Below are 25,365 nucleotides of genomic sequence, written 5' to 3'. Positions count from 1 at the left end.
GTATTGATGGATGAAGCGATTGTAAAGGGAAATTGCGGACAAAACCCAGAAATTAAAATAAAAAAAAACAAAGATTGTTAGAAAAATAGAGACAAATGATAAAGCTCGAGGAGAGGTATATATATTTCTATTATTTTCCTTTTAATTTTGACAATAAAGAATAGACTTAACTTCGTCAACGAAATACCAAGAAATAAGATGACCCAAACTGCACATCTTTAGGTATTTTACATACTTTGATTGATTCTTATTGCCACATTTTCCATTAGAAAATGGCACCACAAAAAAGCATGAAGAAATGGCGTGTCTATGGTGTCTAGTGGGCGCGATGCCCCTATATGATAAGTTGTCCCAAACGTGTCCAATTCTTTAGGGTCCGGCACAAAGTGTTATAACTAATTATTCTAAAATAAAGATCCGTTATTTATAGCATTCCAAGTTTATACACGATGAAAGGAGTTGCTTACAAAGAACTCGGTAGTAATATGCATCGGACTATAAAGATCCCATAAAAATGAAGTCGTTTGCGACAGTGACGCCAAATGGTAGTAATATGTTGGGAAGCAAATCGATCGAAAAGGCAAAGTTCGTCCGTATACATATCCCTCAAGTAGTAGCGTATGATTGATCGGTTACGCCACGTGAATGAACCGATACGTAAACTATATAATGGACCCCATTAGGAAGTTGCCCCTTCCTTTCCTCCCCTGTCCACGCGCTCTTTCCTTCTTCTTCTTCTTCTAGTTCTCATGAAGTCTCAGCAAGCAAGTTGCTTCACGTCACTCGTCCAGGAAGTCCAGAGAGATCGCTGTTGCAAGAATCCATGGAGCCTCAGCTCTACGAAGCCGCGAGATCTGAGGACGCCTCGTTCCTCGAGATGATAGACGGCAACTCCCCTCTGCTCTCGCAAGTGACCCCGAAGCGAAACACCATCCTTCACGTCTCGGCCGAGTTCGAGCGAGTCGGCTTCTTCAAAGAAGCCACACGGCTCTGCCCATCGCTCTTCGACAAGACGAACTCGAAGCGAGAGACCCCACTTCAGGTCGCAGCCAAAGTGGGCTGCTCCGAGCTGGTTGACTTCGCCATTGACCACGCCAGGAGGCGTACGCGGATGTTGAGAGCCAGGGTGGGCACGATGGGGGTCTCAAGAAGTTGCTCGGGATGGTCAATCTGGAGGGCGACAGTGCGTTGCATTTGGCCGTGAGGAATGGGGATTAATCCGTGGTGAAGTCGCTGGTGGAGGCCGACGCTGGGCTCTTGGACTGTGCGAATTGCGCCGGCGAATCGCCCTTTTACATCGCCACGGCAAAGGGGCACGGCGTGATCGCCGAGCTGATACTGAGCCGCTCCGACACTTGCTTCCATGGAGGCACCAATGGGATGACTGCTCTGCACGCCGCAGTGTATTATCAGCTCAATGGTAATTCATGTCTTATAACCCAACCTCGTTACTAGCTTTTAGTTTTTATTGTTCTTGCTATTTGCTTTTCTGTGCATCTTCACTGGCTTTGGAAGAAAAACTTTGCTGGCTCAAGGGACTTGTCAATCCTATTCTGAATTTGATAAATTCAAAATTGTAGGTTGTGATTGTCTGACCAGGGTACTGGTGTAAAAACAAGCCTGTGTAAATTCTCACTTGAGCATACATTGCATAATGTGCTTATGAATCGCTTGGACGAGGAAGTTCTTAAATTAGTGGTGACTCACAAGTGAAATGCCTCAAAAAATGGGAATACTTGGTGGGTGAAATGTGTTGTTTGGCAGTTAAAATGATGATGAGATTCCTAAATTCGGCTCCTTGAGTCTATGATGAGATGTAAATCTACCATTCGTCTTAGGATTTTTTAAGCACAGTTAATGGTACGATGTGAAGTTTATATATCTAGAGCAGGAAGCAAGGCTGTCTCTTGAAATCCTTGACTTGATTACTTCTCTGCTGAAAGAAGATTTCACACTGCAGTCATGCAAATATAAAAAATTCATATCAATTATCATAACTAGCAGAGAAGCTGACCTCTTGTTTACTTTTTTAGTAATGGTAGTTATGGTAAAACCAGTCAACAAAATTGGATATGTGATAGTCCGTCCCTGAGACTTTAAACAAGTGGGTCGCATTTGACACCCAACAATAATCTGCCACATTATTTGGTTCACCGGCCTTGTATACCAGTCCTAGCACTATTGTCATGTTTAAATGCAAGCTGCAGACATGCTTGTTTGTCTAGGCTTCTTGCTATATCAAGATTAGTCCAGATGTTTGTTTAGGAGGAGAAAGGACTCGAGTCATTTTTGGAAGTATTCAAGGTTGCAACTTCGCTGTCCGGCCTTTCCATTTGCTTGAGATTTGCATTGGCTGCAATAACAGTATGATGTCGGCTGATTAACTATGAATGGAGGCTTAGCTAATTGACTCGGTAATGTCTTAATTTAAGTGAAGGTTCGTGGAGAGATGCAGAGTCTAGATCTTGGCAAAGAAAAAGAGTCTGTCCCCCGGTTCCTCCCTAAATTGTCTGCTGCGGAAGATGTCCCAAGCTGCAGAAGAGACTTTGCTTAAGATTCTAATTAGATCTAGAAGGTTGAATAGTCTAAAACAGGATTTAACGAGCGAAACTCGTCTAAGCGGCTACAGAAGTTCATGAGCTGTTGTCATTTGATCAGGCACTATGAAGAAGATTTTAAAGACGAGCAAGAGCAGACTTGATACGAGAAGGAGATGCCCTCGGCTGGACACCTCTCCATTATGCTGCTCACTTCGGCAATGACAAAGCGGTTAGATTGTTCTTAAAGTACGATAATTCAGCGGCTTACATCCCGGGCAAGAACGGGGAATCGGCCCTCCATATTGCGGCATTTAGAGGCCGCACTTCCGTCATGGAAGAGGTCCTAAAAAATTGTCCTGACACTTGTGACTTGCTAGACAACAAGGGAAGAACTGCTCTCCATGCTGCTGTTTTAGGAGGGCAAGAGAAGGCCGTTCAATTCATTTTGGGGCTCCCGAAGCTCGTGGGCCTTGTGAATGAAGCGGACGAAGATGGGAACACGCCTTTACATCTGGCTGCCATGGACAAAAAGTACGGCATCATAGCGATCCTTGCTCGGGACAGCCGAGTAGACATAAAAGCCACAAACAAGAAGAACTAGACGGCCCTCGGCATTTATAGGAAATATCAAGAGGTACGTTATCTTCTGTTCGGTATCTCTTTCTTGTTGTCACTTAACAAGAAGGTAGGCCATGAAGCAAAGGAATCCTGTTTCAGTTTAGGATTAGCTTCCATAGACTACACCAATGTCTTGAATGTTGGTTGAAGATTTCTGCAGCTGATCGACCATGAAGCCTAAGGACTTAAATTTGTGCTAAGTGCATTTATGCTAAACTACAAAGAGACAGATATCTAGCTCATCGTCATATGAAAACTTTCTACCTTTTACCACCCGCCTGGGTGGCGCTGCTGGAGCGCGCACTCTTCCTCTCGCAAAAAGTTGAGTGTTCGAATCCCGGGTGCCGCAGGATGACTTAACCGGTGTATGTGTGTGGTGGCTAGCACGTGTCGCCCCCAGGGTTTACTTCTCGGCTGTCGGCCGAGCGGGGGTTCCCTGGGTCATCAAAAAAAAAAAAACTTTCTACCTTTTCTTAGTTAATAAACGGACCATTTTGACAAGGCAGTGATGTATGCATCAAATTAGCAATATGTGAATAGTATTCAGACCCTTTGCTGAAGTTTATATCATGATTATTGTTCCTTGTATGCAGAGTGGCTTTGCAGCTGCGAAGGTTTATTTCATGTTGAAAGAGACCTACGGCCTACGAGACATGCAAGCCTGGGTCAACGCGAACGTAAAGAAGATGCTTAATCGAGGACCCGATGAAATAGTCCCGACTGAGAACTTCGGCCACAAAGAGACCTCTTCTCACGAAAAAGGCAACATGCTGGAGATCCACCTCCTCGTTGCGATGCTCATAGCCAGTCACCTTCGCAGCTGCCTTCACGATGCCCGGCGGCTACCACAACAACGGACCAGACGAGGGGATGGCCAGTCTCACCTCGCATCTGGCTTCAAGGCATTCGTGATTTTCGATACTATGGCGTTTTGCTGCTCGGTCGCCGCCATGTATCTCCAGTTTGGGACTTCTGGCGGGGGCTACTACGAGCGAGCCCGGTTTATTAAGGTCGCCGTCGTGTTCATCTTCATCGCGATACTGGGGATGGTATTAGCATTTGCGTCGGCAATGTACATAGTGCTGGCCAAGTGCATCGGCCTCGGATTGACAGCTTACGTAACGGCCGGGTGCTTTATCGTGACATTCTTTCTCCGGTGGTTCGTGGATCCATTAGGGAAGCCAGATCTAGGATTAAGCCGATTGAGGAAGTATCTACGGAACTTGCTCTTCCGTTATGGAATAATCTAATCAGCATGTGTATAATCCACGTTACGATTCTTATTCTGTAATTGTCTTTGCTAGGATGATACCAATCGTGTAAATTATTGTTAGAATACATGAACAATGTGCCTTATCCTTTTGATATTTAGCATACCACCTTATGTGAATAAAAAGAGAAATGGAAGTATGAATGTACGTTACTACCCTTCTAAGCCAAGATGCAACATTTAATCTGCAAAGGATATTATGGGCATACACAAAGTGAGATAGGGGATCATAAGCAAGAAATTTACGGCTCAGATGTGGAGAAAAAGGTCCGATTTCTTGAGTAAGCTTCTTGGGAAAAAGTGTCAGAAAAGTCCTAAACCTATTGCATTAATGTCAATTTAGTCCTAAACATTTTTTTGGTGCTAATTTAGTCCTAAATCTTTTAAGCTAGTGCCAATTCAGTCCTTCCGGCTAATTTTGGCCGAATTTTGCTGACGTAAATGCTGGTCGGTCTACGTGGCACTGCCAGCGCTAATGTGGACAATTTTTAATAATATTTTAATATTTTTTCAATTTTTAAATTATTTTTTATGATTTTTTTCTCTTTTTTTTCCTTTCTTCCTCCCTCCCTCCCTCCCTTTGCCAGTGACCGGCCACCGGCCATAGGGCCGGCCACCGGTCAGGCTGGGTGAGCCCGGTGAGGGCTCCCCTTGCTAGATCTAGCCTGGGCGAGGCCGACCCCTGCATGCCCGAGGCGAGCTCTGGGGAGGGCTCAAGCCTCGCATTGGCCTAGGCGAGGCTCGCCCTCGCCAGTGGCCGCCGGGGTTCGCCAGAGGCCCCCTGGCCTCCAACTGGTCGTTGGACCGACGACCGGCGACCGACTTGAGGACGAAGAAAGGAAAAAAAAATTAAAAAATTATTAAAAGTTATCCACGTCATCGCCGGCGGTGCCATGTAGGCCAGCCGGTGTCCACGTCAGCAAAATTGGACTAAAATTAGCCGGAAGGACTAAATTGGCATAAAGATAAAAGGTTTAGGACAAAATTAGCACCAAAAAAAGGTTTAGAACTAAATTAGCACCAATGCAAAAAGTTAAGACTTTTCTGACACTTTTCCCAAGCTTCTTGACTTAGTATCATACTTGACTTTTATAAGCCTTTTCTCAGCAAAAGATTCAAAAGCAAAGAAACAAATAATCTTTCACTCGAAACCTGCCCAATGAAGAGACTATTTGCCAAAACAAGCCGAACCTTGGCCTTCGCGGTGGCTGAAAGTTTCACCGAGGATATCTTCATCGAGATACTCTCGAGTCTACCGGTCAAGTCCTTGATGCGATTCAAATTCGTCAATAAACGGTGGCGGTCTCAAATTTCCGACCCGGGCTTTGCCAAGTCGCATTTGCAAAGGCTACAGGCAGGGGATATGATTCCTAGCCAGAGAATCATCAAGAGCAGCCCCCTTGAGACCAAAGACTACGAACTGTTCGACGGTGGCATTGGTGGCGATGAAGGTAACGCGGTGGCAAAGTTTCATGAGCTGAGAATGGACAATCCTAGCTTGGAGCCCGATCTCATGGCGTCTTGCACTGGCTTGGTCTGTTTAGTTGTCCACGGCGGATTCCTCCTATACAACCCGACCACCAAGGAGTCTAGGATTTTGCACAGTTCCAATCTTGTTCCAGGAGATAAGTTCTTCCATGGATTCGGATATGACTCTACATCTGATGACTATAAAATAGTACAAGGCAACAGTACTAAGAATTATCAGGTGGCGACATTCGCGCTCAAGTCCGGTTCTTGGAGAAGGATCCGAGTTCAACAAGAAAGCCACCTCGCCGACTATTGAGGAGTTTTTTGGGAAAGGGCCTTACACTGGTGCGGGGTTGACCAGAGCCAAAATAAGAAAGAGACTGCAATTATGTCATTCGATTTGGCATAAGAGAAATTCCACCAGGTGCTTTCAGTCCCTGAAGTTGGTGCGGACATAGTTTTTGAGGGACTTAGGATTCACTGTGGCACCTCAAAACGTCATGTACGACACATGTCCTTTTCAAATATACTCATAGTTATTATTGGCATGCGGAAGCACAAATGAAACACATCGCATGAGAAACATTATTGTTAGTTTCTAATAATTACACATACAATTTTTTTTTCCATTAGTATCCCTCTTCCAAGTATTAATACAAGTACCACAAGAAACAAAATACAAGGCATTAGCTCTGGGAAGTAGATCGGGCCTTGTCAATATTACCCCATACGCCTGTATCCAAATACTTGCCTATACAAAACCACACTAATGACTACGGGTCGACAACCTTGCCCATTGACATGTCACTGTCGACATCAAAAACCCTAATGGTCCAACCAGCTCACCATCGATATTCAAGTACCAAGCTACAAATCGATGGGGAATCCAGTCTAAAAACCCACATCGACCCACACAATGGAACTACGCTTAGTATATACTACGGCAGAACCAGGTACTAACACATCTGTTGAGAAAATCTCCTATATATTTTGAAGTTGACAAAACTATTCATGATTTATATCGATCTTAATAAATGCAAGAAGTGTTTATATTTTAGGTAATATTCACGTTGAAAGGATTCTTTATACTAAAAGATCTATTGAATAAGTCTAGATGAATGGGAATTCTATATTGACTTGAAAGCATCAAGATCTTATGTCTATAAAATCCACACCATTATCGTTGTAAAAGTATTTTGGAAAGAACAGTTGAAAATACCCAATAAGCAGAAGCAACGTACTACGTGGATATTAGCAATTGTACTGCGTGAATATCAGCAGGGTAACTGGATGAATATTAGTAGGGAAACTATATGAATATTCGCAAGGCTGCTAAGTGAATATTAGCAGACAACACTAGATATCATCAGAATGAGGTGTTGCTTATATTCAAGCTATCTCAACCTAAGCACAAACTTAAAATACTGCCAACACCTAAAATTACAATTGTATGCTCACGAAAGACAAATGAAAATATGCCAAGCTCTCTTGAAATCTAGAATTGTGAACTTTTGATCTCACATATCTTCTTTAGCGTCTTGGTCTTCTTTAATACTCCTCAGCTTCCAAACTTCTCGTTGGACAATCTTCAGAGGATCAATCTGTAATCTACCCATTGGACGATTATTATGAAGATAAGGTAGCCGTTGAGGTCGATCAATCGGAATCCCCGTAGATTTGGTCTCCCATGCAATCAAATCTTGATTCCCAAAAATAGAGTAGCTCGCATACGGAAAGTACTTCGTCTTCATGATAATTGCCAATCCACAAAGATGTTACACGTATCAGAAATCTTTCACGTAGATATATTTTGAGATTGATAATCAATAATATTTTTTCACAATTGAAATTCATGTCAAATCACTAGCTGTCAAGGGATAAGATAAAATATCTCAATATAATAATCTTGAAAATCGTGACAAGAACTTCATCATAGGTAATATAGGTATTTTCCTAATATTCAGCTATTACAATACTCTGTTAATCTAGCGTATACCCTGCTGATTTCCAGCTTTTGCTTTGTTGATATTCAGCCTTTGCCTTGCTGATATCCACGCAGTACGTTGCTTCTGGCTTCTAGGACATGATCAATTGTTCTTTCCAAGATACTTTATCAATGATAATGATGTAGATTATGTAGACATAAAACCCAAATATCTCCAAGCCAATATGAACTTCCCTTTTTCTCTAGACTCGTTCATGAAGGTTTATTAGTCATGAAGAATCCTTTCGGCATCAATATTACCTGAAGCACATACACTTCTTGCATTTTATTAAGATCAATATAAACCATGGAAAGTTTTGACAACCTCAAAATATATTATAATTTTTCTCAACAGACGTGTCATTACCTAAAACATAAACATTTCTTGATTGGGCTCTGGCTCTGTTGGCTATCGCTCGAGCTTGGGCTCTGGCTTTGATCTTAGTTGGGGATGGTGAGGACAAACGCCCAAAACCATCCGAAAGTGCCTAATTTTGATACCATGTTGAAATTTAGATTTTGTGCGGAAGCATGGTTTTGATATCGGTAATAGTTTTTTGTTAGTGATGTACAAATGTATATGTCTGTAGGATATATTGTGTAGAAAATGAAATGGGTAGGATAGAGTATTTTAAAGGATATAGACAAGGTTTCACGGAACAAGAATAGTTTGATTTGTTGATAGAATGGATATTACAATAGTTGGAGGAGATGGTGGTGGAGAAACTGAGTTTATTTCCATGCTCCTCGCCACACGGTCGAGGGTTAACTCCCACACCCCTCGAATGGTTGAATTACAAGCTATTTATAGGCAATTACAACCGACTTACCTCTGCAAATACCTCTGCTAAGTCTGAGATTTTTCTTCTTGTCCACCGCCCTAACTAACGTCCACCACCAGTCTCTGCAGGTCAGAGATATCTCTTACTTTTATTCTTATCCACACATTACTAAAAACTTCAGCATTTCTCTGGACTATTCTACATATGTCTATCCTAGAAGACTCTACCAATTGGATCACAAATTCCAACAAAAGAAGCATAGATTCACCAGCCAAGTCAGTTCCATACATCAGAGAGAGAGAGAGAGTGTGTGTTTTCATTACTGGGAATTTATTGAGAAGGCAACACTCTTCATAGTTACATTATCCCAAATTCAGGTTGCCCGAATTCCGGGGACATATCTGAGCCCTCAGAGGGTTCTTCATCACCATGGTTAGCTCCAGCTTTTCCGACAGGTCGACCTCTTCGCCCGCCACCTTCTGCCACCGGAACAGCCACACCAAGTTCGCCACGAAGTACTCCAAGTGCAGTATGGCAAGCCCGTATCCGGGACAGATCCTCCGCCCCACCCCGAAAGGCATCATCTTTATCTCCCTGCTCCCCGTGATGTCGAACCCCCTGGCTTCGCAATTCAAGAACCTCTCGGGCTTGAACGCCATCGGGTCCTCCCAGACTTCCGGGTCCCAACCCATCTCCGCCACTGTGAAGTTGATGGTCCCGTCCTTAGGGATCACGTACCCGCCCAGCTCCGCGTTCTCCGTGACCGCGTGCGGTAGCACGAAGTGCACCGGCGGGTGGCGGCGCAGCCCCTCCAGCACCACCGCCTTCAGGTAACCCATCCTCTGCAGGTCCTCCTCCTTCACTCGCTCCGCCCCGTGTCCCACGACTGATTTGATATCATCATAGAGCCTCTCTTGGATTTCTGGGTACTTGACCAGGTTGGCCATGATCCACTGCAGCGCCGTGGACGTCGAGTCGGTGCCGGCGTTGAGGAACTCATTGCAGAGGCTCATTATCTCGCCCTCCTCCAGCTTCCTCTTCTCCTCCGGCAGCTCCAGGTCCAGGAGCGTGTCCACGTACGATAAGATCCAATCGTTATCGTCGTCATTCCTGTCCTCCTTGGCTTTTCTGAGCTGCTCTCGCTTGGCCTTGGATCGAGCTCTGATGAGCGGGACGAGAACGCGCTTCCGATTCTCGTAGAGCTCGTAGAACTCCTTCCACCCCTTCCGGAGCACGAGCTTGGTCAGCCGCGGTCAGAAATTGAGCACGTCGAACCGCCGCGCACCCAGAATCAACCGTCGCTGAACCTCCTCGATCTGCTTAATCTGCTGCTCCTCGAGCCTGTCTCCGAAGCACATGAGGACCAGCAAGCAGAACATGGCGTACTGGAAGTGGTCGACAACGCGGACGACGCCGCCAGGCTGGGACTTGAGCTCCGCCACGAGGATGTCGAGGACCCACGCGCGGGCGCCGGAGTAGGACCGGACGCGGGAGGGATGGAGGATCTCCGCCGTGAGGTTCCGGCGGAGGAGGCGCCAGGTGGGGCCGTAGGAGGCGGAGTTGATGTTGTGCTGGTCAGCGGAGAGGACGCGGTTGGTGGCCAGGGGCGGTGGGCGGTCGGCGAAGACGGCGCCGTGGCGGACGAGGGCCTGGTGGGCGAGGGCCGGGGAGGAGACGTAGACCGCGGGGCGGGGGCCGATGTGGAGGGTGACCATGGGGCCGTGGCGGGCGTGTAGGGAGCGGAGGACGGGCTTGAGCTCCGAGGAGGACTTGCGGAGCCATAGCAAGTTGCCGATGAAGGGGAAGGTGAGGGGGCCCGGCGGGAGGCTCTTCTTCTTGGCGGCGGAGGAGAGGAGGTTGACGGTGGCTCTGAGGAGGGCGGCGACGGAGAGGGTGACGACTACGACGAACCAGAGATCCATCTTTTGCCAAAGCGACTTCAAGTTCATGAGTGATTTGTTCGTTTCATATAAGCATGGAGTTTAGATGGCAACTCTACACAAAATAAAAAGGGAAAATTTCAAATCGGTATCAAAAGTGGGATCATTTTCTCAAAAAAGGGTCAAAAGTGGACATAGTATCAAATCAGCCCAGGCGAGGGTAGCCCTCACCTGGCGCCCGCGAGGGCAACCCTCACCCTCATTGGATCTGGGTTGCCCTCGCCGGCGTCGAGCGAGGGCCGCCCTTGCCTGAGTTGGGCAGGCGACGGCGACCCTCGCCAGATCCGGCGAGAGCAACCCTCTCTCGCCGGATCTGGTGAGGGTCGACCCTCGCCCTTGCCGGATCTGGCAAGGGTCGACCCTTGCCCGCCCAGCCCAGGCGAGGGCGGCCCTCGCTTGACGCCGGCGAGGGCAGCCTTCGCCCGACGCCAGCGAAGGGAAACCTTCACCCGACGCTAGTGAAGGGAAACGACGAAAAAAGAAGAAGAAGAAAACAGAAAAAGGAAAAAAGAAACATAAAAAATTTAAAAAGTAAAAGACGAAATTATCCTTATTCCGATCGCCGGAACAGTGTAGTGCTTGCCGGCCGGTGAGCATTTGACCGGCCGACAAACCCAAGTCCTTACTTGAGATTCATTGGGCACTTCCGGTCCATTTTTTAGACTGATTGGACGCTTCAAACCCTTATTTGATATTATGTTCACTTTAGACCTTTTTTTGAGAAAATGACCTCACTTTGGGTACTGATTTGAAATTTTCCCAAAGAAAAACATAATGGATGCTGTCCTACTATTAGTAGCGGATTTCTCTAAGCAAATGATATCTTCAAATTTAAAAAAAAATCACAATTTTTTTTCAATATTATATCATGATTGAAGAAGTCTTAACTCACCCTTTCCGTTTCTGCCATTTTCTTTTTTTTTTTTCATTTTTTTCATTATTTAATAATGTTATAATCTTTTAAAGTGAAAGGATTTCTTACATGTTAATATCATATGTTAATTTGATATTTCTAAAAGGAAAGTTACATAATTTCGATTCTATTTTAGATTAACCGTAATTAAAAAGACAAACCATATACTACATACAAACAATAAGCTATGCTTTCTTACTATTTGATTGATTATTTACTAAGATTAAGTGATTGTCTTTATTAAGTGCAACTTCTTCACTTAATTAAAGAAGTTATATTTCAACTATATATATAACCTTTTAGTCATATGATGTATCTTTAGCTTTTGTTTTTCATTATTTTTCCATTTTAATAGAATAAGACATGTCATTTTAATAATTTTACTTTTATTTCGATGGTACATTTCCAATTAAGAACACAATTATAAGCTACAATTTATTTTACTTGATCAAATTAGTTTTACTTTAAATTATAAATTAGATATGTTACTATTTTTACTTTTTATTGTACTTTAATAATAAATCAAATAGGTATCTCTGAATTTATTATGATAACTTTTACTTGGCTGCTCTTTCTCATCCTCGGATTATTAAGGTAACTTGTATTGACTTCCAATCTTTGACGGGGCTGCCGTCTAGTCTTGAAAAATTGGCTTTGTACCATGTCTAGAAAGATCACTTTTTTTCAACTTGACAAGTCTGCCCATTTTGTGCATTCATCAATGCCGGATGCCGGCTGAGGGAGGTCGCATTCGACAGCAGCCGAAGAAACTTCATAGTTTGGACAGCAGCAGACAATGTCACTTTCGGACATAAAATTCCAAAATCACGCTCACTGTTTGACTATCGACTTCGCCAGTTTACTAACTAAAAATATGTGAATATTATTTATCGAATGATTCCGATATTAAAAGACCTTCTGTACTAAAAATGAAGATTCAAAAGTGCTTGAATCACATTACCCCCATGGACCGTATTGATGGATGACGTGATTGTAATGGGAAATTGCAGACAAAACCCAGAAATTAAAATTTAAAAAAAAAAAAGCAAAGATTGTGAGAAAAATAGAGATAAATGATTAAAGCTCGAGGAGAGGATTTATATTTCTATTATTTTCCTTTTAATTTTGACAATAAAGAATAGACTTAACTTCGTCAACGAAATACCAAGAAATAAGATGACCCAAACTGCACATTTTTAGGTATTTTACATACTTTGATTGATTCTTATTGCCGCATTACCATAAAAAAGCATGGAGAAACGGCGTGTCTATGGTGTCTAGCGGGCGCGATGCCCCTATATGATAAGTTGTCCCAAACGAGTCCAATTCTTTAGGGTTCGGTACAAAGTGTTATAACTAATTATTCTAAAATAAATATTCGTTATTTATAGCATTCCAAGTTTATACACGACGAAAGGAGTCGCTTACAAAGAACTCGGTAGTAATATGCATCGGACTATAAAGATCCCATAAAAATGAAGTCGTTTGTGACGGTAACGCCAAATGGTAGTAATATGTCGGGAAGCAAATCGATCAAAAAGGCAAAGTTGGTCCGTATACGTATCACTCGAGTAGCAACGTATGATTAATCGGTTACGCCACGTGGATGAACCGATACGTAAACAATATGAAGGACCCCATTAGGAAGTTGCCTCTTCCTTTCCTCCCCTGTCCACGCGCTCTTTCCTTCTTCTTCTTGCTCTTCTTCTTCTTCTAGTTCCCATGAAGTCTGAGCAAGCAAAGTTGCTTCACGTCACTCGTCCAGGAAGTCCAGAGAGGTCGCTGTTGCAAGAATCCATGGAGCCTCAGCTCTACAAAGAAGACGCGAGATCTGGGGACGCCTCGTTCCTCGAGATAAACTCCCCTCTGCTCTCGCAAGTGACCCCGAAGCGAAACACCATCCTTATCAAGATCGAAGGAGCTTCGCGGGTTGAGCGTGTTTAATTGACCGGGACACGGGACTAATGGAGACTTGACAAGATATGGAGAAATTGGAATCGCTAAAGGCATTATTAATTTACATATGCGATTCCTAAAAAAGATTGTCTAATTTATTTGAATCAAAGAAGCGACGTAGATTGAATCTTGCACATTATTCACTGCAAAAATTCACCCTATCTACGCCATCTAGATACCTACCATTCAACAGTTGAAGTACGCCGAATTTCACCTATCTTCACAAACAGTTACAAACACTTAAAATGTTCTAAGCAGGTAATATTATTTTTTTGAATTTAAGATTTTAAGCTTAAGCAAAACGAACAATATTTACTTTTTTTGCAGGACATTGAATTTTATCCATAACAAATAATTATTGAAGAAAACGAGATGCACCAACGAATCACGGGCACCGATTTTGAAATTCGAAACATATCATTATACCAAATGTCATCGGAGCTGCATATTTTCTCTATATTCTTTCTGATCCTATTCCTAGTCATTAAGGCATGTCACGTCTCACGGGGCAGCATCCGCGTAGAAATTCGTGTGGACTATTATTGTCGCAATGACTCAAAGTCTCCAACTAGTATTAAAAAAAGAAAAAAATACCATCAAAAATCTTAAACTATAATATTTGTGATAAATTTATCTTGAATTTTTTTTGTGACATGAAAAATCTCAAACTATGTCGCTTGTGACCAATTTACCCTGAACTTTTTTTTGTGACACGAAAAACCCCCAAATTATGTCATTTGTGATATATTTACCCTACAATACTTTTATCCATAAGCATTTTCGTCTTTTTCCTTTTTCTGTTTTTTTTCCTTTTTTTTTTCTTTTCTTCTCTCTTCCCTCTGTTGGCCATGGCGGAGGGAAGCTGGCGAGGGTGGCCCTCGCCGGCGCTGGGGTTGGGGAAGGGCTGCCTTCGTCGGATCGGGCGAGGGCGACCCTAGCCGGCGTCGGGCGACCCTCGTCGGCGAGGTTCGCCCTTGTCTCGGCGGGTGAGGGCAGCCCTCGCCCAACCCAATGCTGGCGAGGACCGCCTTCACCGGCTTCCCTCCGCCATGGTCGGCGGAAGGAAGAGAGAAGAAAGGAAAAAACAAAGGAAAAGGACGAAAATGCCCATAAACCAAAGTATTATGAGGTAAATGTGTCACAAGTGGCATAGTTTGGGGTTTTTCGTGTCACAAAAAAAAGTTCAGGATAAATTTATCACAAGTGACATAGTTTGGGATTTTTTGTGTTACAAAAAAAAGTTCGGGGTACCAATGGGGTGATTGGTCGAGTGGTTAAGAGTTCCTGGCCTCTGACAGTAAAACAGATGAGGTCCCAGGTTCAACTCCCGCCGATCACATCTTGGGGACTTACCCGGTGACATTGATCTTGTACCCCACTACCCCGAGGAATAGTCCATTGCAAGTGGGATACCTCGGTTATCAAAAAAAAAAAATTTGGGGTAAATTTATCATAAATGACATAATTTGAAATTTTTTATGGTACTTTCCCCAAAAAAACAACAATGAATCAACTGATCATGCAATAAGATCAGCATTTTTCTCCAGGAGCCCTTGGACGCTACGTTGGTGAATGAATTCTCCGACGCATGCTTCCACAAGAATTGCACAAGTAACAAGGATCGTACGCTTCTATGATTCGAATTGGTAACATCGAAAAACGAGAATTGAAGTAATGAACTACGTTCAATTGCTCGGCCCGAAACGACCGATTCACGTGGGAAAGGACAAATTTGCCGGCTTATGGCACTATAGTTACTAATGTCGAGTCAAGACTCCGTTTGAACAGTTTGTTCATTTTTCAGCATTTAATTTCTTAAAAAAATGAGTCAACAGAAAAATAATTTTTAATTTATACTTAAATTCAGAAAAATAATTTTTTCTTTAAAAAATCAGAAATTATTTTCTAAATATACAACTATATGTCAGCATATAGACCTGAAACTCTACGCTTAGGCACAAAACCTACAATGCTGGTTCTCGGGTCCCTAGTGTCCAGAACCAGGTCTCTAGTACTTGGGCCCAAGTCCATCGAGTCTTGTGACCCTGGTGCATGTGCCCGGATCCCTTACGCCCTCGCTTGAGTCCATCGAGGCCAAGCCCGTGTCCCCGGTGCCCGTGCTTGATAGGGGTGAGCGCGGTTCCAGGGTAGAACCGAGAACCGGAGAACCGGACCCGGTGGGTCCGGTTCGGTTCCAGGTTCCATGGACAGAGGGTCCGGTTCTCGGTTCCCCATTTTTAGGAACCGGTTGTCCGGTTCCGGTTCCCGGTTCCTATAGGAACCGGACCCGGAACCTGGAACCGGAACCTGGAACCGGAACCGGATTGGAACCGAGAACCGGAACCGGAACCAAGAACCGGGACCAGGAACCGGATGCCTAAAAATTAAAATATAAACTACACACTTGGTTATTTTAGAAACCCTAATTCCCAAATCCATCATTGTCCCTCCTGCTTCCACTTCCGTCTCGCTCCCGCTTGCGCTTCTGCCTTGCTCCTCGCTCCTGCTTCCACTTCCGCCTCGCTCCCGCTTCTGCTTTCGCCTTGCTCCTCGCTCCCGCTTCCGCCTCGCTCTGCCTTCTTCGACGCAGGTCTCGTGATCTCCCCACGCGGATTCGCTCCGATTAGTCGAGCTCGTCGCCGTCTTCCTCCTTTGAAGCTCCGTTGCTCTGGTACGTAACGTGTTTGAACAACCCCTGCCATTCACGCCTTCTCTCTTTGAATTCCCGCTGTTGCTTCTGTTCATCTTTAGCATCGATCGATTGAATTCAGTCACGACGATCGTGTTCATGCCTGAGTTGCGTGAAATCGTGCTCTTGCGTGCACATTCATCTGGATTCATCGCCTAGTAGAAATGAGACGAGGAACAACGATGAACGGATGACGAAGCTGTTCCGAACTTGAAATTCCAGTCATTCGGTTTCGATATTCAATCAAGATCACGCTCTTGCGCGCGATCGGAAAATGTAGGAAGCGACTGTGTTGTTCTCTGCTTCGATTTAAGTGACGGCATGTTTGATTCTGTGTAGAGTTGCTGTTGTTGGATCGCTGTTATATCAAGAGAAATTGCGCTTTTAACAGATACGTTTGAATCTGTTGTGTGTGTGCGCTTGTCGAGCGCATACTTGTGCTCGTGAGTTGCATGATTGCTTGCTCTGAGGAAGTGCTCTCTTTTTCTTATATTTTCATGTGGAAGTCTTAATGTTGACAGTGTAAGTCATTTTCGTAGAGCATGAGAATTGGGGTTTAGAGTTCTTATTAGGAACTTGGACAGAATCAAAATGGATTGGTAAGGGGGATGACTAAGTTGATATCAATTTCTACAGATGAAGCAGAACAAAATTGCAATTAAAAGGCCTCGGAATCAAGTCATTCAATGATGGAAACGCTTCAAACTTAAGAGTTGGTGTTATGATCAGTGGGAATTATTTGATTTATGTGATATTCAAAAAGCAAAGCTACCAATTACCAAAGATGCAATTTGATTTGATAAAATTGTCTTAAGATATAGCAATCACTTTGTTTCACTTCTGTTGCTTTAAATCATCATTACTTTTGTTGTTGCTGTGAAATATAAATTGTATATTTTGGGCAACTCATGTTTGTTTCCTTCCATACCTCTGTAGGTTGTTATAAATTGCAACATTCTTCTGGAATATGGCTGTCTGCTAGGGGTCTCATCGGTTAGGTGGATGGGTTCTTGTCTGTTCACTTGAAATTAGATGCATTCAGCATGTTATTAGTGGAAGATTATGAAAGCAGTGTCCCGAATGTTCTGAAATTGAAGATGCACGTACGACTCATTTATCATCCATGATTTATCGATCTACTTTTATATATGCTGCAATTTGTTGAGGAGTATGCTAATCCCTCCTTTAAATCAATGTAATCACAGCTTAAATAAGCTTGAGCCACATCCTAGAAATTTTTTGCTTCTTGAGCTCTCTCTGTCTGTCTCTGTCTCTGTCTCTGTCTCTGTCTGTCTGTCTCTGTCTGTCTCTCTCTCTCTCTCTCTCTCTCTCTCTCTCTCTCTATAAATATATTTATCGCTGTGTGTGTGTGTATCTTTCACCTAGAAGATACATACTGATGGATCAAATGGTTACTATCCTGTTGTGAATGCTCGCCTCGTTCCCAAATCAACTGCTGAATATAAAATCTTATTGTTGATCCTGGAAATGAGTTCTCCTTTCATTCTCAATTGCAGTTAGCGTGAGTGAAATAGAAGCATTATATGAACTTTTCAAGAAGATCAGCAGTGCTGTAGTTGATGACGGGCTGATCAACAAGGTAATGATGCATCTATTTCTGACCTTTTTCAGAAAGACTCCAATCATGTCCAGGTCTTTGTTGCTTTAACCTTATAATGGGCGAGTTTAAGGGGGAAGTGCGATTTTGTTCCAAATTATATCAACATTTTAATGTGAGCTTCTTTGCTTGAAATTTGATGCTCTCTAATTTCTGCTTTTGTTTTGTTCTGCAGGAGGAATTTCAATTAGCACTGTTTAAGACAAATAAAAAGGAGAGCCTGTTTGCAGATAGGGTAACTTTTTTTACTTAATCTTCTCTTGATTTAGTTTCGTGCTTGCCTTGGTTTTCCTCCTTCTTCACAAGGGCATCATGTTTGAACATTCTTGGACGTATATTTTAAACTGCGACAGAGGAAAAACATCTTGCACAATAAACCAGATGCAAACGTATGGCCTATGTGTATTTCAAGGCTTAAGGTGGGACTTGGTGGCATAGCTCTTCTTCCTTTTGTCAACTTTATCCTTATTATTGGCATTTGCCCTGTGCATTCGGCATTGCTTTACAGTACCTTCTCCATCTTGTGGAACCATCTGTCTCTTATTTCTGCATTCCTTTGAGACTCCCTTGTAGATGGGATTAATTTGACAAAGGACCAATTGATGGTCAACCTAATTTGGTATTTTGGAAAACAAATGGAGTTTCACTTGGTTCTTCTATTGAATTGCCTATTATTTGACTAAGTTCATTTCGTTCAGAGGCTGTTTGAAGTTTTAATGTTACTGATTATTGTCCGTTCTTGAAAGATGCAGGTGTTTGACTTAATTGTTCGACACTAAACACAATGGAAGCAATATTGTGTCCATGAGAAATGCTGTTGAGCTTTTACTTCTAATGTTCTACTCACAATTTGTTTGAACAATGTGCTTTCATTGTTCATGCCATTTTGGATATTTTCATTATCTTGCTGCTTTCCTCCTCAATAATTGTTGCAATTATAGTTTAGTTCTATCCAGGCATTTGTAAACTTGGCATTATATCTCTTGAATATCACATCAGGGCATTGTGTATGTATCATTCAGATAATATAATATTACGTTTATTTTCGTTTTGTTTAATTCAAAACAAAATTAAAAAAAAAAAGAACCTGTTGGAACCTGGAACCGACCCTGGAACCTGTGACAGGGTAGGTTCCAGGTTCCACGTTCAGACGGGTAGGTTCCAGGTTCCTCAAAATGAGGAACCTGTACCCGAGGGTAGGTTCCAGGTTCCAGGCGGAACCTACCCAGAACCTGGAACCGCTCACCCCTAGTGCTTGAGTCCATTGAGGCCGGACGCAAGGCCCCGGTGCTCGTGCTCAATGCTATAGCAACCAGCCTAGGTCCACAATATTCAAGCGTGGGATCCTAGTACCCAAGCTCGGATCCCCAACACCCATGCCTGAGTCCACAAAGGCCATTTCCGAGTGCATCGAGGTCGGGCTCGGGACCTAGGTGCCCATGCCCCGATCCCAATGCCCGGGTCGGGGCTCATTGACGCCGGACCCGAAACTCTAGTGCCCGTACCCAATTCCCCGATTACCCATGCGCAAGTTGTTAGCGTCCAAATAGTGTATATTTATTTAGGAAAATCAAATCATTTCCATACCACGTGACTGAAAATTTTCCATTTTATTTTCAAATTTTAGTCAAATACTAAAAAATAGTGTCATTGACTTTCTAAAAAATATTTTTAGAAATATCAAATTTTTCGTGAAACAGACAGACTATAAATGTTATTTCTTTTTCTTCCTCCCCGTTTTTTAACACTGGATATGGGAGGACCAGTGCTTATAATTAGGGATAAAGAGATATTACTACCGCGGTTTACTTGAAACGGTGGATAGTGTTTGACAATGGCATGACATCGGAATCGCAGTGGGTGGGTGCAGTTCACGTGCGAGTTTTAACTTTCAGGAATTTTCGCAAACACCTCGGCGGTTCCCAAGGAAAGAAGCATAGGTTTCACCTGCCTAAGTCTAATTACATACACCGCAAAGAGCAGAAGAAGAGTGTTCATTAATGGAAATTTTATTGAGAAAGCAACAGTCTACATAGATACATGTTCCCAAATTTCAGGTGCCAGAATTCCTGGGACAAATCTGAGCCCTCAAAGGGTTCTTCATCACTATGGTGAACTCCTGCTTTTCCGACAGGTCCACCTCTTCGCCCGCCACCGACCTCCACTGGAACAGCCACACCAAGTTCGCCACGAAGTACTCCAAGTGCAGCATCGCAAGCCCGTATCCGGGACAGATCCTCCTCCCCACCCCAAACGGCATCATCTTGATCTCCCTGCTCCCCGTGATGTCGAACCCCCCGGCTTCTTCTTCGCAGTTCAAGAACCTCTCGGGCTTGAACGCCATCGGGTCCTCCCAGACTTCCGGGTCCCAACCCATCTCCGCCACCATGAAGTTGATGCTCCCGTCCTTGGGGATCACGTACCCGCCCAGCCCCGTGTCCTCCGTCACAGCGTGCGGCACCACGAAGTGCGCCGGCGGGTGGCGGCGCAGCCCCTCCAGCACCACCGCCTTCAGGTAACCCATCCTCTGCAGGTCCTCCTCCTTCACTCGCTCCACCCCGTGTCCCACGACTGATTTGATATCATCGTAGAGCCTCTGTTGGATTTCTGGGTACTTGACCAAGTTGGCCATGATCCACTGCAGCGCCGTGGACGTCGTGTCGGTACCGGCGTTGAGGAACTCATTGCAGAGGCTCACTATCTCGTCCTCCTCCAGCTTCCTCTTCTCCTCCGGCAGCTCCAGGTCCAGGAGCGTGTCCACGTACGATAAGATCCAATCGCCGTCGCCGTCATTCCCGTCCTCCTTGGCTTTGCTCAGCTGCTCTCGCTTGGGCTTGGATCGAGCTCTGATGAGCGGGACGAGGACGCGCTTCCGATTCTCGTGGAGCTCGTAGAACTCCTTCCACCGCTTCCGGAGCACGAGCTTGGTCAGCCGCGGCCAGAAATTGAGCACGTTGAACCGCCGCGCACCCAGAATCAACCGTCGCTGAACCCCCTCGATCTGCTTAATCTGCTGCTCCTCGAGCCTGTCTCCGAAGCACATGAGGACCAGCAAGCAGAACATGGCGTACTGGAAGTGGTCGACAACGCGGACGACGCCACCAGGCTGGGACTTGAGCTCCCCCACGAGGATGTCGAGGACCCACGCGCGGGCGCGGGAGTAGGACCGGACGCGGGAGGGATGGAGGATCTCCGCCGTGAGGTTCCGGCGGAGTAGGCGCCAGGTGGGGCCGTAGGAGGCGGAGTTGATGTTGTGCTGGTTGGAGGTGAGGATGCGGCGGATGGGCAGGGGCGGCGGGCGGTCGGCGAAGACGGCGCCGCGGTGGACGAGGGCCTGGTGGGCGAGTGCCCGGGAGGAGACGAAGACGGCGGGGTGGGAGCCGATGTGGAGGGTGACCATGGGGCCGTGGCGGGCGTGGAGGGAGCGGAGGACGGGCTCGAGCTCCGAGGAGGACTTGGGGAGCCATAGCAAGTTGCCAACGACCGGGAAGGTGAGGGGGCCCGGCGGGAGGCTCTTCTTGTTGGCGGCGGGAGAGAGGAGGTTGACGGTGGCTCTGAGGAGGGCGGCGACGGAGAGGGCGACGAGGATGAGGAACCAGAGATCCATGTTTTGCCGAAAGGTCGCTCTTGTTCATATAAGATTGGAGATTGGAAATTGGATGACGACCTAGTCACCGGTGGAGAGGTCGCTCTTGTTCATCTTGACAAATCTCTCCATTTTGTACCTCTGTAAATGTCGACTGAGGGAGGTCCAATATATAATGGGGCTTGAAGGGTGGGATGGTGACTTGCTTGAGAGGCTATCGATATCAAAGATTAAAGGGGCTCGACCTGTTCAGTGTGATTAATTGCCCGGGGCTAATGGAGACTCGAGGCGCGGAGAAATTGGGATCGCTAGGGACATATTATTTATTCACCGGTGCAATTCCTTCTATTGGTTGCCTGATTTATGAAAATTAAAGAAGTTGCGGGACTCGATCTTGCACGCTGAGGGTGTGCTTGGTAACCATTCTGTTCCCGAAAATAATTTTTATTTAGAAATGATTTTTTTTCATTCTGTTCTCGGAAATAATTTCTAAGCATTCGAAAACATCTGATAATGGCTCAAAATTTCCATTCCTGAAATAGAAATGCGTTTGGTAATTGCACAAAATTTCTTTTTATTAATAATATTTTAAAATTTTTTTAAAATTTTTTTGTTTTTATTTCTTTTTCTCCTTCTTGGCCGATGACCGGCCACAGGTCAGGGCCGGCAAGGGTGAGGGTTGAACCCTCGTGGCCTGGGTGAGGGCCACCCCTGCCCAAGTTGCGAGCGGCGAGGACGGCCCTCACCGGCCTTTTCCAGTTGTCGCTCGAGCAGGCAAGGGCAGCCGTCGAGGCTCGCGACTTGGGCGAGGGTTGGACCCTTGTCGCCGCCCTCGCCCAAGCCGCGAGCCTCGAGGGTAGCTCTTGCCGGCTTTGGCAAGGGCTAGAAAAGGCCAACGAGGGCCGCCCTCGCCGCTCACGGCCTGGGCGTGGGTGAGGGCGAGGGCGAGGGTCCAACCCTCGCCCAGGCCGCGAGCCTCAACGACGGCCCTTGCCGGCTCGAGCGAGGGTTGGAAAATGCCGGTGAGGGCTGCCCTCGCCGCTCGCTGCTTGGGCAGGGGTGGCCCCCGCCCAGGTTGCCAGGGTTTAGCCCTCGCCCTCGCCGGCCAAGAAGGAGAAGAAGAAAAAAATTTAAAATATTATTAATAAAAAGAAATTTTGTGTTGTTACCAAACGCATTTCTATTCTGTTTCTATTCCAAGAATGTAAATTTTGAGCCGTTATCAAATGCTTAGAAATTATTTCCGAAAACAGAACAAAAAAAAATCATTTCTAAGCATTCATATTTGTTAGCATTTATATTTAAAAAATTTACCACGTCCACGTCAACGCTGGCTGGCCAAAATTGGCCGGATGAACTGAATTGACACAAATATAAAAGGTTTAGGACTAAATTGGCCAAAAAAAATTTATGAATGAATCGACATAATTATAATAGGTTTAAGACTGTTTTGGTAATTTTGTTATTTTTTGGACGAAGCATCTGAGTTGGTTCAAAAACACTAGTCATTCTTCTTTACATTATTTTATTCCTTTGTTGTGCCACAATGCGGATAGAAATCTTCATAGACTAGCATCACGATAACTCTAACTTATAGTAATAATCAATGACCTAATGCTATAAAATTAACATTTTGACCATAAGCCTTGGGCGCTAAGTCAGTGGACATTCTTCCAAATGAATTCCTAAAGTAACGAGGACGTGTCTTTCTATAATTTGCATATGTAACATCAGAAACGTAATCACGGCAATCAACTAGACTTAATTGCTAAGCTCGAAATGCCGATCGTTGATATGACGCTCAATCTAAATGTAAATTATTCTAATAAGATTTCGTGCACATCCAAAGGAGAAGTTTATTAGATTATAATGTATCAGACGTAGATTCAGACAAGTGAATATGGATTTCATACACATTCAAAAAAACATAATGGATGACATCCCGGTATCGGTACTGGATTTTCTCTAGGAAATGATCTATTCACAATTTAATTTTTTTTATTTTATATTTTGATAAAACCCATCCTCCATTTTCTTAAGGATTCTAAAAAAAAAATGAAAATAAAGACGAGAATCCCCAATCAAATAAGTCCAAGAACCTTGCTAAGCTAACGGGGCCGTAATTCAGGAATTTTCGCAAACACCTCGGAGGTTCGCCTGCCAAGTCCAATTACATACAGACATTTTCCCAAGTTCAGGTGCCCAAATTCCTGGGACAAATCTGAGCCCTCAAAGGGTTCTTCATCACTACGGTGAACTCCTGCTTCTCCGACAGGTCCACCTCCTCGCCCGCCACCATCCGCCATTGGAACAGCCACACCAAGTTCGCCACGAAGTACTCCAAGTGGAGCATCGCGAGCTGATGCGCGGGACACATCCTCCTCCCCACCCCAAACGGCATCATCTTTATCTCCCTGCTCCCCCTGATGTCGAACTCACCGGCTTCCCCGCCCCCGCCACAGTTCAAGAACCTCTCGGGCTTGAACACCATCGGGTCCTCCCAGACTACCGGGTCCCAACCCATCTCCGCCACCATGAAGTTGATGCTCCCGTCCTTGGGGATCACGTACCCGCCCAGCTCCGTGTCCTCCGTCACCGCGTGCCCCACCAAGTGCGCCGGCGGGTGGCGGCGCAATCCCTCCAGCACCACCGCCTTCAGGTAGCCCATCCTCCGCAGGTCCTCCTCCTTCACTTGTTCCGCCCCTTGTCCCACGACTGATTTGACTTCATCGTAGAGCCGCTCTTGGATTTCTGGGTACTTTACCAGGTTCGCCAAGATCCACTGCAGCATCGTGGATGTCGAGTCCGTGCCAGCATTGAGGAACTCCGAGCAAAGGCTCACCAGCTCGTCCTCCTCCAGCTTCCTCTTCTCCTCCGGCAGCTCCAGGTCCAGGAGCGTGTCCACGTAAGATAGGATCCAATCGCCATCGCCGTTGTTCCCATCCTCCTTGGCTTTGCTCAGTTGCTCTCGCTTGGCCTTGGATCGAGCTCGGATGAGCGGAACGAGGACGCGTTTCCGATTCTCCAAGAGCTCGTAGAACTCCTTCCACCGCTTCCGCAGCACGAGCTTGCTCAGCGGCTGCCAGATATTGAGCACGTCGTACCGCCGAATATCCAGCAGCAACCGTCGGTGAACCTCCTCAATCTGCTTAATCTGCTTCTCCTCGATCTTGGCTCCAAAGCACATGAAGAGCAGCAAGCAGAACATGGCGTACTGGAAGTGGTCAACCACACGGACGATGCCGCCTGGCTGGGACTTGAGCTCCGCCACGAGGATGTCGAGTACCCAAGCGCGGGCGCCGGAGTAGGAGCGGAGGCGGGAGGGACGGAGGATCTCCACCGTGAGGTTCCGGCGGAGGAGGCGCCAAGTGGGGCCATAGGAGGAGGAGCTGATGATGTGCTTGTTGGAGGTGAGGATGCGGGTGGCGACTGGAGGCGGTGGGCGGTCGGCAAAGACAGCGCCGCGGTGGATGAGGGCCTGGTGGGCGAGGGACCGGGAGGAGACGAAGACGGCGGGGCGGGGGCCGACATGGAGGGTGACCATCGGGCCGTGGCGGGCGTGGAGGGGGCGGAGGACGGACTCGAGCTCCAACAAGGACTTGCCGAGCCATTCTAAGTTGCCAATGACCGGGAAGGTGAGGGGGCCCGGCGGGAGGCTCTTCTTCTTGGCGGCGGAGGAGAGGAGGTTGACGGTGGCTCTGAGGAGGGCGGCGACGGAGAGGGTGACGACTACGAGGAACCAGAGATCCATCTTCTGCCACAGCGACTTCGAGTCTTTGAGTGAGTCTGACCAAATTAAGGATTTGCAGTGAAGAGGGGGCGAATTGTTTGTTTTATATAAGCATGGAGATTAGATGACAACTTACCCAAAACAAAACACAATTTATTTATTTTTTATAATTTTATATTTTGATAAATCCTCAATTTTCTTAAGGATTTTAAAATAAATGAAGTGTAAGAATTTACTTATGTGTTAATATCATGGGTTCTGTCTTTTTA

General features: G+C 45.5%; 4 protein-coding genes and 2 pseudogenes across 4 annotated transcripts in view; 2 read left to right on the top strand and 4 right to left on the bottom strand.

Annotated features, from left to right (window-relative positions):
• The window catches only part of LOC130138309 (cytochrome P450 89A2-like), a 62,263-nt gene that overhangs the window by 29,124 nt on the left and 7,774 nt on the right, over positions 1–25,365 (bottom strand). The gene's annotated exons all lie outside the window — the stretch shown is intronic.
• Positions 741–4,581, top strand: LOC130138289 (ankyrin repeat-containing protein At5g02620-like; annotated as a pseudogene).
• LOC130138312 (putative F-box protein At3g16210) lies at positions 5,588–6,367 on the top strand. Its single transcript, XM_056311994.1, has one exon. The coding sequence runs from the start codon at positions 5,588–5,590 to the stop codon at positions 6,212–6,214; it is 627 nt and encodes a 208-aa protein (XP_056167969.1). The 3' UTR covers positions 6,215–6,367.
• LOC130138290 (cytochrome P450 89A2-like) lies at positions 7,173–10,619 on the bottom strand (annotated as a pseudogene).
• On the bottom strand, positions 19,774–21,532 carry LOC115669634 (cytochrome P450 89A2-like). The gene has a single exon (XM_030590796.2). The coding sequence runs from the start codon at positions 21,385–21,387 to the stop codon at positions 19,834–19,836; it is 1,554 nt and encodes a 517-aa protein (XP_030446656.2). The 5' UTR covers positions 21,388–21,532; the 3' UTR covers positions 19,774–19,833.
• LOC115666953 (cytochrome P450 89A2-like) lies at positions 23,365–25,155 on the bottom strand. Its single transcript, XM_030588598.2, has one exon. It carries the CDS (start codon positions 25,115–25,117, stop codon positions 23,561–23,563), a length of 1,557 nt encoding a protein of 518 aa, XP_030444458.2. The 5' UTR covers positions 25,118–25,155; the 3' UTR covers positions 23,365–23,560.

Source organism: Syzygium oleosum, unplaced genomic scaffold (genome assembly GCF_021117445.2).
Source record: "Syzygium oleosum isolate NSW1041296 unplaced genomic scaffold, Sole_v2.1 Sole_v2.01, whole genome shotgun sequence".
Taxonomy (NCBI): Eukaryota; Viridiplantae; Streptophyta; class Magnoliopsida; order Myrtales; family Myrtaceae; genus Syzygium; species Syzygium oleosum.
Note: the sequence above shows the minus strand (reverse complement) of the source record. Positions and strands in the feature narration are given on the sequence as shown.

What these genes read in the sequence shown, in the direction of transcription:
- LOC130138312 (XM_056311994.1), top strand. Translation starts at nt 5,588, where the DNA reads ATGAAGAGACTATTTGCCAAAACAAGCCGAACCTTGGCCTTCGCGGTG.
- LOC115669634 (XM_030590796.2), bottom strand. Translation starts at nt 21,387, where the DNA reads ATGGATCTCTGGTTCCTCATCCTCGTCGCCCTCTCCGTCGCCGCCCTC.
- LOC115666953 (XM_030588598.2), bottom strand. Translation starts at nt 25,117, where the DNA reads ATGGATCTCTGGTTCCTCGTAGTCGTCACCCTCTCCGTCGCCGCCCTC.